This window comes from Hemitrygon akajei, chromosome 29, assembly GCF_048418815.1.
Source record: "Hemitrygon akajei chromosome 29, sHemAka1.3, whole genome shotgun sequence".
Classification (NCBI taxonomy): domain Eukaryota; kingdom Metazoa; phylum Chordata; class Chondrichthyes; order Myliobatiformes; family Dasyatidae; genus Hemitrygon; species Hemitrygon akajei.
The window spans coordinates 34,947,074-34,961,907 of NC_133152.1; the positions used below are offsets into that span (position 1 = coordinate 34,947,074).

Genomic DNA, 14,834 nt, shown 5'->3' on the forward strand with positions numbered 1-14,834 from the left:
TGCTAATATGCTATCCCACCTGTGGCAATAAGGGTTGACTTTATAGATTGCTTTACAACCAGTTTATCCTACACTCCAATTCTTAAACATTGTCCAGATCAGTTCAGTTGTTCCTCAATACAGCTTAAAATACTCCTTGGAATGCATCAAATTTTGGATTCCACTATTCCTCCTACATCTTGTAATGTGAACATTACAAATATGAATTAAATCTGAAGTAACCAGTTTTTTTAAATGAATGATCATGGTTATACCCAAAATCAGCAAAATGGTATCCGGATATTTCCCACAGTAAATAAATAAAACTGAGCTATTACTATTATAGAAAATGGTGCATCTGAAACAGTGGCTTCAGTTTCTATAAATACACAAGTTGTTTGGTAGCAATTCAAATTAGTTCATCATTATGCACCAGGGTGAAATGAAAATAGTGCATATTTCACAATTTTTTTAATTTTATCTAAAATAATTCAAAGCAGGAAACAGTTAAATCCAAGTTTAGACGTTAAGCCAAAATCTCTTTAAGACATCGCTCTGGAAAACCAGTCAGAAACCTGGCAATTTCACAGTCTTAACACAATGCTCTGAATGGAAAGCCTTTCAAGAGTTGCATGTGAAATGCTACCCTCCTCTTTGCTTCTTTAATATTCAAACAACCAAACAAAGAAAGGAGACTGGGATACTCAACCATTCTCTCAATATTTTAATTCCACTCCTGTGGTGATTACCCCAGATTATAGGAGGAAACTTCTGAAACTTTGCAAGGGGCAGCAGGTGACATGGACATTCAAGATTACCAATCGCTTTTATATTGACTATGTATATAGGGAAAATTTAAGTTTTGAATTGACTGCATAATTTAAATCAACACAGTCAAATAAGTGAGTGTAACTTTGAAATAATCCTTGGAAAGTAACGCAAACACTACAAAAATTTCTGCTGAGCTTTGCGAGCACGCTATGGTGGTGCCGGAATGTGTGACAACACTTATTGAGTTGCCCCCAGCACCTCTTTGGGCTGTGTTGGTTGTTAATGCAAATGATGTATTTCACTGGATGTTTTGATGAGCAAGTGATAAATAAATACATGAATCTGAATATTTTATCAATCTTTTCATAAACAATATCACCAATATAACTCCAATGAAGTCAATGCATTTCTGCAACTGTTCTTAGAAAGAAGCATTAAAGTCAATTAAGAGCATACTAGCCTATTAACTTCCAGCCTTGATAATGGAGCAAGCTAGACATATTATACTTGAAGACTACTTAGTGAACAAAAATCACAGGGCTAGATACACCATGTCCTGCGGAAAAAATTCTGCTGCATGATACAGAAACTAAGATAAATAACTCTAGGCAACACACACAAAATGCTGGAGGAACTCAGCAGGTCAGGCAGTCTCTATGGAAATGAATTAACAGATGACATTTCGGGCCGAGACCCTTCTTCAGGACTGAAAAGGAGGGGAGAAGATGTTGGAATAAAAAAGTGGTGTGGGGGTGGGAGGGGGAAGGAGGCTAGATGGAAGGTGATAGGTGAAACCAGGTGGGTGGGAAAGGTCAAGGGCTGGAGAAGAAAGAATCTGATAGGACAGTACAGTGGATAATTGGAGAAAGGGAATGAGGAAGGCACCCAGGGAGAAGTATTAGGCAGGTGAAAAGAAGTGAAAAGTCAGAGTGGGGAATAGAGGAAGGGGGGGTGGAATTTGTTCACCAGAAGAAATTGATAATCATGCTATCAGGGTATCCAGATAGAAAATAAGGTGTTGCTTCTTCACCCTGACAGAGGCCTCATGAAATAATAACTATTCTAATTTTCTCCTTAAGGATGCAATTGACCTAGTTTGATATTTCTAGGGAAAGAAGGCTACAATATTTTCAAGAAAGAAATTCAAATCGTGTTTACGCTACTTGGTGTAAAATTCCCTAACTGCATCAGTTCTTTTAATCTCAAGATTGGCTGCTGATTAAGAGCCACGAAAGAACAGCGTCATTTGACCCATTATACGTGTGCATGGTTGTTCCTTTTCTTCCCCCACCAAACTGTTGAATTTTCCTCCTCCAAACATATCCATATAAATCCCTTTGGAAAGTTCCAAGTGAGGCAGCACTGTACATATGTGTCATATTACAACAGGAGTTCCCAACCTGGTATCCACAAACCCCTCAGTTAATGGTAGGGGGCCATGGCATAAAAAAGGTTGGGAACCCCTATTTATGCAAATATTGTGAAGGAAGCAAAGTAAAATACAAATCTGAAGATAACAACTATTTTATAATCTTCCTTCGTACACGTTGTGAAGAATGGCTCTCACAATTTGTCGACGTGAAGAGGTATTCAGAAAAGCAAATTCAAGTACAACATTAAAAGAATTTAATGTTGTGACCTTAGGGAGGGTTGTAAGATAATAAAAGTCATGGGAAAAAGAATGATGTTAGAGAAAGCCAAAGGAAAACAGGTTCAAGCTAGTAATGATGCACAAAGGACAAAGATCAGGAAATTTTTCACACTAACAGTGTGAATAAAAGAGGAAGCCCTAGATTCTGGTGTCTTGCAAGATGAACTAAAAGGATGAGCTCAAACATCTTCATCCATATTTAACTTGCAGTCTATGTTATTTTGCCAAACACGGTAATAAATAAATTAATGCAAAAATGCCTTTTTAAAATGACAGAGTAAAATAATGGCCACAACAATTAATTCTGTGATAATAAGTTATAATGATGGAAATCATTACCACAATGTAAACATCCAACAATCAATGCCTTGAAATAGAAGTGAATAAAATTTTATTTTTTTAAATGGCTCTTTTATGCGGGAGCTAGCACATAATCGCAGTATTTCTTCTGTGAAGTTTATGATCCCCTGCCCCATTTCCCCACCCCAGCACACTACCATCTGGGATTGTCGAGGCACCTTAGGGGTGGAGGAACTGTATCTCAGGGTCATATGTCAGTGGCCCTGGGAAGACATGGGAATCAAAACTGACATCACTGCACAAAGGCCACAGCAGCTGAAACAGCAAAACCCCTGACAGAATGTCAGGAACGTACTGTCAGCAAGCTGCTGCAGTTAAGAGAATTTTACCAACTACTGCCATAAAATAACATATGATTTATAAGTTTATTGAGTATCTTCCCCAAGCGAGACAGACAGGCTACTGACTAGGGTTTATAATACTGTTCCTGGCAGACACTATACCCCTGCTCATTCAAATCAATCTCTTAACTACAGTCTGTTAAGAGTGCAAAGTCATAAAAACAGGGTTGCAGCCACATATACACAATGTTTCCCGCGCGATCGCAGCTATAATCTTGGATAAAGAAATGAATATAGTATGGATACCATGCACAAGTCCATTGACTTCAGAATCAGGCTTACTATTACCGGCATATGTCGTGAAATTTGTTAACTTTGTGGCAGCAGTACAATGCAATATATGATAAATATAGAGAAAAAAACTGAATTACAGTAAGTTTATATATATTAAACAGTTAAATTAAATAAGACTCTTAAAAAAGTAGTGAGGTAGTGTTATGGTTTCAATGTCCATTCAGAAATTGGATGGCCGAGCAGAAGAAACTGTTCCTGAATCGTTAAGTTCACACTTTTATTTAACAGAACTGTGTTATACGTTATAAAATTAAGTAGAAGAGCAAAAAATCATTATCGACTTTCAGAATTTATATGATAGAATATTTCACTTTTTTAAAAAATTCAAAATTTGTTTGCCATTGCCATAGCAAACTTAACATGAGAAGCGGCTGGAGGCCATTCGGCCCTTCTGACTGCTCCTTCATTCAATAGTATTAAAGATTATCTTTATTCTCAGCAACACTTCCATGCACTAAGCCCACACCCCTCTTTCCCTTTAATAAAATAGACTGCAAATATGATTGCTAAATAATGATATCACACCAGAAATGTTGCACTTTTTTTTTAAAACAGCCAGCTCACACTAATCTACACAATATGCATGAAATTAAGTTGCATTTGGAGACTACCCTTCTGAATCTCTTTAGAAAACACCATCCTCTGAATTACTGTATTTCCTCTGGGGATAAGTATTGGCAAGTGGCACAAGGAAAAAAAAATTAAATCAATAGCCATCCCAAACCTCCCAAAATAATGTAAAGGTCATACCCCAATCACACCAACAGAATCAGTTTTCAACAAAATCTCAACCACTATATCTGATAAAAAACAATTTCCTGGTTCCATCAATACACAAAAATCCAAACAAATTTAAGTTAGCCTTCCCAAAACATCATTGCTATTTCTTTAAATGTCTAAATAGAAATGCTCAACACTTTTTGTGAGAGACAACAAAGAAAACTACTTAATGAAGTTTGACAGAGAAATGTCAGCTCAATTTAATCATTTCCTGCATCTTTTTCTCCAATCTGGTTAGGAAAATAACCCCTCAGGAGGAGCCACAGTTTAACGAGGGGGGGGGGGGAGGGGGGGGCTTTGAGCCTTTTATAGTATTGGGGTAACTGATTTAGGAAGTTCAGAAAAAAGTACAAGTTTATTAAAATATACTTGGTACAACACCTGCCCCAGCAGTAGGCCTGTGTAGAGGCTCTAAAGAATCCCTGGGACAAGCCCCAACTTCTGGGTCTCCTTTACTTCTTTAAAGGAGTGGCTCATAATGTCATCAGGTGATTGTGGGAGGGGGCAAATATCTTACTCACTGAAAACCACTGAGGTTTTCATTCAAGAACAGTGACCACCACTGGCAAAAATTACAGGTGAATCTTTAGAATAATATGTACATTAAAGGTCACATCTGCAACCTTCTTGTATAAAGAATCTATTCAACTGCCATATCAAAATTATTTGGATTTAACCATCAATTGAATGACATGAATAAATTTAATGCATAAATGAACTGAATAAATGAATAAATTAATGAATTCTTGCCCAGGTTCTTGGGACTGAAAAAGTACAATTTCCAATTTATATATTTAAATTCTAGAGCACCAACAGCCAAGTATTTCCTCTTTAGATGGATAGGGCAGAGTTCTACAAACAGGGTTCCTCTGATACCACCTAAATGACCATTATTTGTGGCCAGGCCTCTTCTGATTTAATATGAAATGGATCAATTTAATATCAGAGGAATGTATACAGTATACAACCTGAAACTCCTACTCTTCACATACTTCCATGTAACAATGCTTTAACTCCAGCAGATTTACAATAAAGAATGGGAAATGTGACTACTTGAGTACTCAGTGTTTCCCCAGACAGGAGTCAGTGAACAACACTCATAAGGTCATCAACGCAATCCAAAATTAAACTGATACAAGCTTGTACATTTTAAGCAAATTCTGCATTTGCTGGCTGATCTCACGATAGCATGTTCACATTGAGTATATTAAAAAAACATGATCTTGTCATCAAAATAGTGAATTATAATGAGCTCCCAGGAATGACATATAGCAATATGATTCTGAAAGACTTCTGACAAGTTAACAATGTAATGCATAATGTCCACTCTATCAAATCTTCAAATTCCCTTGAGGCTGTCACTATCAATGACTCTACTTCAAGAGATTAAAGTTCACATATTCATATCCCACTGTCATATCCAGCACTTCAAAAGTATCTTACTGTTGGACAAATACCTGCTGCTGACCTTAAAAGAGAAAAAAGTATTTTCCAAAATAATCTGGGCTCGCCTTTTGCACATCTTAGTTTAATTTATTCCCTTGGACCAATATGTTGTGTGCCCAATCAGTGGCCAACAAGTCCATCCCAAATCCCTTCCCCCTGTGCAAAAACAGTTATTTCCCAGGGGCCGATTAAATTTGTTCCTATCACCCCTGCAACATACACACATTCAGGCAAGGCAAAAAGAACTAGCCTTACTTAATCAATATATAGAAAAGCTAAAATAGCAACTTCGTCACTTAGAAAGGTCAGAAATGATTTACTTTAATGACTGGATACCATCAATTCTACTCCAGTCATCTAATTATCATGTATGAGAAATATACATTAAGGACATAGATTAGCCAGAAAGGGAAAAATAAATCCACATCAACGTGCAAGGTAAACTGCACAAAAAAATTACTACTAAAATTAAGCAACATTCAATTTAATGAAGCAATTCATTTAGCCTGTTATAAAGTCAAAACAATTTCAAACATAACATAGACAGGGGCACTACACAATTTATTTGTTGGCAAATTCTGCTCTTTCTTGTCAAACTACCTAAGGATGCAAATTTCACAGTTTTGATGGGTCTGCAGAAAAGTAGTAAATTATCAGCAGATGTGCCACATAATTAATCTGATGTACTTCACACATGAACCTAGCTGCTAATTAAAACCCTACATATAATTGACTTAATTTACATATCATTGAAGCTTCCCAACAATCAAAAATTCTTTATAGACACATCAATATACTAAATATTTAGAGCAATGCATACAAATAAATTTCAGCTATGATTGGATGCAAATTCAAAAATCAAGAATACTTTAGATCATTTTAAGTGAAAAAAAAGTAATATTTTTAAAACTAATCTTTTCTATTATGTTGCTCAACACTAAACTTGCAAAAGTACTCTGAACTGGATGCTAGTTTAAAAGATATGAGTTGTCTTTGAAAATACATATTAAATTGAACAATATTTTAGAGTACTAAAAAATCAGTCGAGGAAGGAGTAAATGTTTTAATACCCAGAAGAATAAAATCTTTTACTAAAATTTCACTCCTGTGAAACAGCCTGTGCCATAACTGGGATAAACAATGAAAAAGAACTTTTGAAACAAGGGGAAGACTTGTGGAACAACTTTTCAAATGTCAAGAGTTCCAAGGATGGGGATGGGGGGGATGGTTGATAGGATGGACTGGATTTTCCTAAAGAGAAGCAGCATGTTAAGTGTTGAAAGAGTGCTAATGTTCATTGATATGGTCAGGTGAATCCGTGTAAAAAAGCTTGCATTAAGAATTAAAAAGTGCTTGAAAATGGTTTATACGATGTGTATTCTTTATATATATATTAACAAAGTTCCCCACCTTCAAATAAGACTAACTGATAAATTAAATGTTGGTTCATCGAGTTCTCTAAGCCACTCCAGAAGACTCAAACTTTGTGAAGTCACAAGCTACAATATGAAAAGATCTTCCAACTGTGACATCAAATTGAATTATATCTAAATATTTAATAATGTTCTTGTGGTTAGAGGCAAAACTACAGACAAACAAGAGTTGCTTTGACTTCATGAGTCTCTTCAATCATTAAGATCTAAAGAGGCCATCAAACTCATTTTTTATAACTATTTGAAAACACAATAAAAAAAGTTTTTAAAAAAATAAAAAAAAACTCATTTTTTTGTAATATATTTAGGATAGGGCACGGAATAGGCCCTTAAATTCTCCCCCCCCCCCCCATTTAATCCTAGCCTAATCACGGGACAATTTATAATGAACCTATTAACCTACCGATCGGTATGCCTTTGGACTATGGGAGGAAACCCAGGCGGTCAAGGGGAGAACATGCAAACTCCTTACAGGCAGCATTGGGGGATGGGAATTGAACCCAGGTCACCTGTGTACTGTAAAGTGTTGTGCCAAGCACACTTTACTGTAACTGCCCTAACAGTAACTTAAGCTCATTCGCGTAATTCACAAGCTTTTGACATGCGATACCACAAAATCAAACGGAAATTGCATGCTTTAATTCAATGATATCCAATGCAAAATACGACAAGGCATTTTGCCTGGTATTTTTGGTTATAAATGCATTTACTATCCTTAACATATCTAAAGAAGCTTCAAAACTTATAAAACAAATACTCAAGACTTTCAAATCTATTCACTGAGGTAACGAATGTGAAATGGGTTAAAAACAGCATGGTTCCCTCAAGCCATTGCTGGGTTCCACGCAGAGGCCTGAACAGTCATGTGACTAAAAGACCCCCATGTGCCACATGTTATGTGAAAGAAAACTTCCCATCACCATGACAACCATTCTCCCCATGGACATTTTATAGGAAGAATTGTTCAATTCACTGGGTAACCCCCAAAACTGGTGAATTTCTCACCAATTTGGCTTATGCTGAAAAACAGGACTCTACCAAAATTCTCAGCACATCTCTAAAAAAAGGAGTGTAAAGGACCAAAATCACTAATGTAAAAAATAATTTCACTAGATGCATCTGGTGTTGGGAGTCCAGAAGGTAGACAAATGTCAACTGTATGCAAGTATAAAATTCTTTTATTCCTTCTTTTCCATAGATGCTGCCTAACCTGCTGAGTTCCTCCAGCATTTTGAATGTGTTAGAATCTAAGTGTAACCGTGAGTTGGTATTAATTCCCATGTGTCACACTAACCCTAGCTCAAATGAAACAAATCTGGAACAACACAAATATTATGGCTCAATGAAACAGGTTCTTGTAACCAGACATTCAAGACTTGGTAAGACAGACAGACAGACAGGAGAGAAGGAGTGGGCAGTCCCCGGTGCTTGAAATTCACCTTTAGCTTCCTCACCTTAATCCTGTAGCATAAACATTTAAAATGCCTATGGTTACCAAAAATTGATATGTAAAAATGTTTAGCTTTTATTCTCCTTTACCACAGGGGTGCACTTTCTTGCACACATCAATTGTTCGGAGTCGAGGGTACCAGAACCCCTTGGAATTTTGTCCTACGGGCAGAAAATGCGGGGAATACTCAGCAAGTCAGGCAGCATCTGTGGAAACTGAAACAATCCATGTATCAAGTCAGGACCCTTCAGCAGATGCCGTCTGTCCTCGTGATTTTTTTCCCCTGGCACTTTCTGTTTTTATTTCAGATTTCTAGCACTGGCAGCCCTTTTTTTTGTGGAATTTTGCCTTTCACACTGGAAAGTGTGAGATATTGTTGTTGATACACAGTTCAGAAATTCAGAATCTGCCTTAAATAGGTACCAGAGAGAGAAAAAAATCTTAAGAGGAAAGGTCTGGTATTCCCAACATCAACATTCACAAATACGGAGAGAAACTAACTTCAGCAGACATCTACCCCAATCGATAAAGACCAGAGTTCCTGCAGGTGCTGGAAACCTTGAGCAACATAATACACAATATATTGGAGAAAACCCAGCAAATCAGACAGCATCTATGAAGGGGAAAAAACAGGCAATGTTTCTTGTGAAGAAACTCTGTCAGGATTCAGGCAGACTGCCTGCTACCTTGTTGATGCCAAACAGCAAACGTCAGACACCTCCCCATTGAGGAGCAGGTCCTGCCCCTTCATCAATCTCATCACCTCTGGAGTGCTCCCACACACTGCCACCAACCTCACAGTGCCCTGCTCAGTTCCACCTGGACTGAGTTGGAGTTGGGAGTTTTTAAGCTGGTGCAAGTTATAACTTGAGCAAGGTTCAAGTATATTAACAATGTCTGAGCACCAGGTTTTGCAACACTCCTGAACACTTTAAGTTCCCCCTTTCACAATACACAGGAAAATCAGCCACAACTTCCTGCCTTTATCACATGTGATTTTCCCACAATTTCTGGCTGGGCACCTTATATAGCAATGTAAAGCTGATGTGATTCAGCTTTGATTACTACATCATAAATCCATGATTACACACGAGGATAATGAAATTGCAAGAGTGTGTAGGAAGGACATGAAGAGTCAAGAAAAGGTGTAATTGATTACTTCACACAATTATCTGCATGACTAATCGACAAACCTGAGGACGTCCCTGCCCTTTGAAACTAGATGCAAAGTTGAAATTCATGCCAAGTGAAGGGAAGATGCATATTTCCCCTTTCGTCTGGGGTCATTTGCATTTTTAATAGTAATGCATAGGCTTAGTATCTAACTTTCCAAGTAAATAAACTACGTTGGATTTTTTTTAAAAACACATTTCTGCCCCTTACGAAAGAGTACAGCATCTGCCTTCACACGCAGAAGAAACGTTGCGATTCATTTTACAAAAGTTAACTCTCCCCTTTCGGAAACAGTGTTATTTTCCCTCTCTCCAAAAGTGATGAACAACACGACCCACGCATTCTTTGCCTCAGCTGCTGGTTTTCAGTTTCCCCAGAGGCTCTGTAATTGCCCGTGTCATATGCGCAGTCTTCAGGGTGGCAAAACCCCCCGAAAGGCGCGAGGAAATAAATTAAGCCCATTGAAAGTCAAGCAGTGCACTCGTCAAACAATGTCCCAAGTATGCCCGCTTCTGCCGCTTTTATTTAATTCATAACAATTGATGCAAATGAACAGTCCACTTCCATTCAGCGGAGAGGCGGCTCTGGGTTCACGGCCGTAACCTTTCGCCAACTATAAACAACACCAGCTCCAGCAATGAATCGCAGCGTCGGGGAATCAACCAAAATTAAATAACTCAGTTCTGCACTGCGCTCTTTTTTTAAACACTAACTTTAAGACTTCGAGTGGGAAAATCTGGATCGGCAAGTTTCAAAGTTTCAATTAGCTGGAATTAACTGCCTCTCCCCTCCCCACCCGACAGATTACAGCACAAATGCATCTGCGTTTTCTAGTTGAAACATGAACGAATCGTATTCACACGGAACACGGATCAGTTTGGGCAGGTTCCCAATTCGCTTTATAAATAGCCCTGTCGGTATGAAACCTCCTCGGTGTCTACTGGGTAAATGTGGATTGGATAAAGCGTTTACCCCGAACAGGACATGCCCGTAGTGAACCGTCAGCGCTCTCTTATACACATCGCACAAAACCACTCCCACATATTAGTGAGGAGGGAAACACTCGCCCGGCTCTGAAACTTGCATATTGAGCAGCCCGCAGTCAACTTAATGTCTCAACTTAGCACGTCATTATCTATAATGGGAAGTGATTAAAATACACACCTTCGAGTATTTAAAGATATCATTCATGATTTTAAATGCCCCTACTAGACGAAGGGAAAAGTATTGCGATTTCGAATTGAATGGATGATAATGTTAAATATACAAGAAACTGTCTCACTGAACCAGCATACTCAACAAAAGTGTGTCCAGTTTCGCTGCTTGCGAAACCGAGAAGTCTAACTTTTTTCCCCATAAAGATTGAAAGGAATTATGTTGTGACCCGCACTGCGTTTGAAGAAGACTTGCGATGAAAGATTTTCATTACACCTTTAACACTACAGCTTGTCTTTACACTACGGTGGAAAATTGTCAACTATTACGATCTGCAGTAGGGGGATGCGTCTGGAAGTTAGAAGTAATGCTTACCCTGGGCGCTTTTCTTTTGTATTTATTGCTGTAGTCAAATTTTTCTTTTATTTCATCCAGCAACTGTTCAAATCGAGTTTTCTCCTCTTTTCCTGTGTAATCCTGACTCAAAAGAACGTAGGCTCTCCAGTTGGCCGAATCGAAACCCCAGTGGCAGGTTCTGTTTTCCAATGATTTGTGCGAGTGCACGACAAATTTGTGAGGAGGGTACATGAGCCTGCAGTCCATGCACTGGATGCACGCAGCATGGGGGTTGCCGTACAACTCCGGCACAAAGAGTCCCTTGCACTTCCCAAAACACTCGTGGTACACTTTGAAGCTTTTCTCCGTGATCTCCAACTCAATGGTGCTGGAGAATTCTTTTTTGCAATGAGGAGGGTAGGTTCCCCCGTAGAGCAAGGCATTGCAAAGCCGCTCTGCGTCTGTCTTGGTGATCAAGCCACAGGATGGAGCAGAGAAGGGCAGGATTCCCATGACTTTCAGGATCTCCAGCTGGTCCGCCGTGCATCGAGAGCAGTAAATATGTAATTCATCGCACACCGAATTGATCTGCTGGAGAGAAAAATCTCTAAGGACGGAGTTCAGGATCTGAGGCAGGCACAGCCTCTTCTCCCCGCCAACTACGAAGCAAGAGATAGTCTCACCCTCCAGAATGGTCTCGCACCTCTCCGTTGATCGGTCCGAGGGGATGAAGAGGGGCCCCGGCATGACAGGAGGGGGCTGGATGGGCAAGTGGATGATCTGATCGGTCTCTTTCCCCGTCTCCTTTTTATACATCATCTCCTGAGCCCACCGGGCAGAGAAAGCTGCCGGTCCCCCGAGCGAACTCATACTGCTGAGATGAAACTGCTTCAAGGTTTGCTGGAGCCCTGGGTGAGGCTGAAAACTAGACCGTGGCAGAGTCTCCATGATTCCGGACCCCCAAAAGCACACCCGTTTTGCACCAAAAAAAATCCGACAAACCCTTCTTTAAAAAGCCGCGGCGCCCAACTTTGCCCCACCGGCACAGACAAAATTAAAGTCGCTCATGAAATCCAGTCTCTCAGGCGTGCTGTGCTTCTGCAGCACTCTTGCCTTCAAACATATCCACAACCGTGTGCTCTTTCAAAAAGATTTCCAACAAGCGAGTCCTCCCGAAATCCAGTCCCCAGTTTTCTTTTAAAGTCAGTACTTTGTTTCCCTTTTTTCCCCCTTTTTTCCCCTGCGCTCCGCAAGCGTGAAGACCCAGCACATCCACACAATACGACCTTGCAGCTCAGACTGCCTTCTCCCCTCTGTTTGTCGGCGTCTAGGTCAGGCATTGAATCACAGCCAACAATGCGTCTGACTCCCCCAGGGCTCTTCCAGGAACCAGCACGCTGCCCACCGATTCCAACAGCAGCCTACAAACACACAGTAACTGGTTTCACAGATCATTGCCGTTCAAATCTACAAGGCAGAAGGGAGGAGTTTTTTTTTCCAAAGTTCACTCGATGTCATTTATTCTCAGGATTAGTCATCACTAGCTTTTTTTTTCACACAACACGCTGTTCTGTGTTTTATAGATAACCAGCTTGCAGCAACACAACGTGAGCGGGAGATTTTTTTTTGTTTTAAGCAATCCGAATAATATAACGTGATCAAGCAAAGTTGTTTTCACGGATAATTAATAACTTTATAAAAATATACACACCGATGTGAAATAAATATCGTCGTGTCAGCATTCTTTCTGCAACGTAATGTAAAGGTAATATAAATTAAACGAAGTTCACCCCATGACACTGATAAAGATAATATATATTTTGTAGTTATTTTATGTCCAAAGTATCATAGAACATTACAGCACGGAAGCAGGTCCTTCTGCCCATGATGTTCAATTAATCTGAATCTCTTCTGCTTGCACATGATCCCTATCCTGGATATTTATGTGTTCATCCGGTAAGATATGAATATGCAGGATATGGTTCATGTGCAGACAGAGGAAGTGGTCACCCATTTCAATTAGACTGCCCATTCCCATTCCAACATGTCAGTCCACGGCCTCCTCTGCTGCCATGATGGGGCCACACTCAGGATGGAGGAGCAACACATCATACTCTGTCTGGGTAGGCTCCAATCTGATGGCACGAACATTGATTTCACCCCCTCCCCTCCTTCTCTCTTTTTCCATTCCCCATTCTGGCTACTCTCTTCACCCCTTCTCCTCACCTGCCGGTCACCTCTCTCTGGCCTCCCTCATCCTTCCCCTTGTTCCATGTTCCACTCTGTTCCTTTTCCTAATCCACCTATCACCTCCCAACTTCTCACTTCACCCCCCCCCCCACCTAGTCTCACCTATCACCTGCCAGTTTGTACTCCTACCTTCTTATTCTGGCTTTGGCCCCCTTCCTTTCCAGTCCAGATGAAGGGAACTTGGTGAGTTCCTTCCTCATTTTGTGTGATATTGCTCAAGATCTCCAGTGTCTACTGAATCTCGTGTATTTCCACATTTCAATCAGCCCGCTGCTTAGCAGTATCAGAAACCATTCAACTTAACCATAGGAAAAGTAACAGACTTTTTTTTAAACCCCCCCCCCCCAATCTTTACCAAATCCAGGAAATATAGAGGCAATTCAGCAAGTATAAGAATACATAAATAGATTTCCAAGAATGGTAGGAAACCAAAATAAAATGTACCGAAAGTGAGGAACTGAAGGAACTTAGTATCTGTTAGAAAATAGCAGTGGAGAAATTAATGCACCTAAAAGTCAATTACTCCCTTGGGCCTGATACTAAAATTAGTAGCTGAGGAAATAGTGGATATATTAGTTTCCATTTCCTTAAACTCTATTGATTATGGAATAGTTCCTACAGATGAGAAGGTGGCAGATGTAATCCCCCTATAAAAAGGAGGAAGTACAACAGCAGGAAACAAGAGAACACATACACTTCGATAATGGGAGAAATGCTAGAGGCTATTATAAAGAATGAGGTAACAGGTCATTTGAAAAATATCAACAGGATTGGATAAAATGAACATATTTTTTAGAGTTAAATTGTAGCTGAGTAACCTACTAATTCTCTTGAGGATTCAGCTGATAGAATAGATCAATGGATGTGATGTACTTGAATTTTCAGAAAATAAGAGATTGTAAAGCTAAAGTCTGTGGTACTGTGTTCAATGTATTGATATGGACTGAGTGAGTGAGTGGTAGTGGAGGGTTGTTTTTCAGATTGGATGGCTGTGACCAGTGGTGTGCTTCAGGAATTGGTCCTGGGTATCCACCTTTTTGTCATATACAGTATATCAGTGATTTTGATAAGTGTGTAGGTAGGATTATTAGTAATTTTTTTTTCAGATGACCCCAAAATTGGTGGTGTGCTGGGCAGTGAAGAGGGTTGCCTGAGCTATGAAAAGATCTAGATCAACTAGGAAAGTGGGCAAAGGAACAGCAGATGGACTTTAACTCAGATAAGTGTGAAATAATATATATTGGGAAATTGAACTAGGACAGGACATACCCAGTCAATGACAGGGGAATGACAGGGGATCAACGAGACCTCAGGGTACACATATATAATTCTCGAAAAGTGGTGACACAGGTAGACTAGATGGTGAAAAGGATGTATAGGGCATTCAGTACAAGAGTTGGAATATCATTTATAAT

The 14,834-nt window shown here is 39.5% G+C and overlaps 1 protein-coding gene across 1 annotated transcript in view; it reads right to left on the reverse strand.

Annotated features, from left to right (window-relative positions):
• The window catches only part of skia (v-ski avian sarcoma viral oncogene homolog a), a 39,482-nt gene extending 26,864 nt beyond the window's left edge, over positions 1–12,618 (reverse strand). Inside the window, exon 1 of the mRNA XM_073032537.1 lies at positions 11,209–12,618. Within this exon, the coding sequence (XP_072888638.1) occupies positions 11,209–12,117 (909 nt within the window). The 5' untranslated portion in view covers positions 12,118–12,618. The remainder of the gene's footprint in view (positions 1–11,208) is intronic.
• Between the last annotated feature and the right edge of the window lie 2,216 nt (positions 12,619–14,834).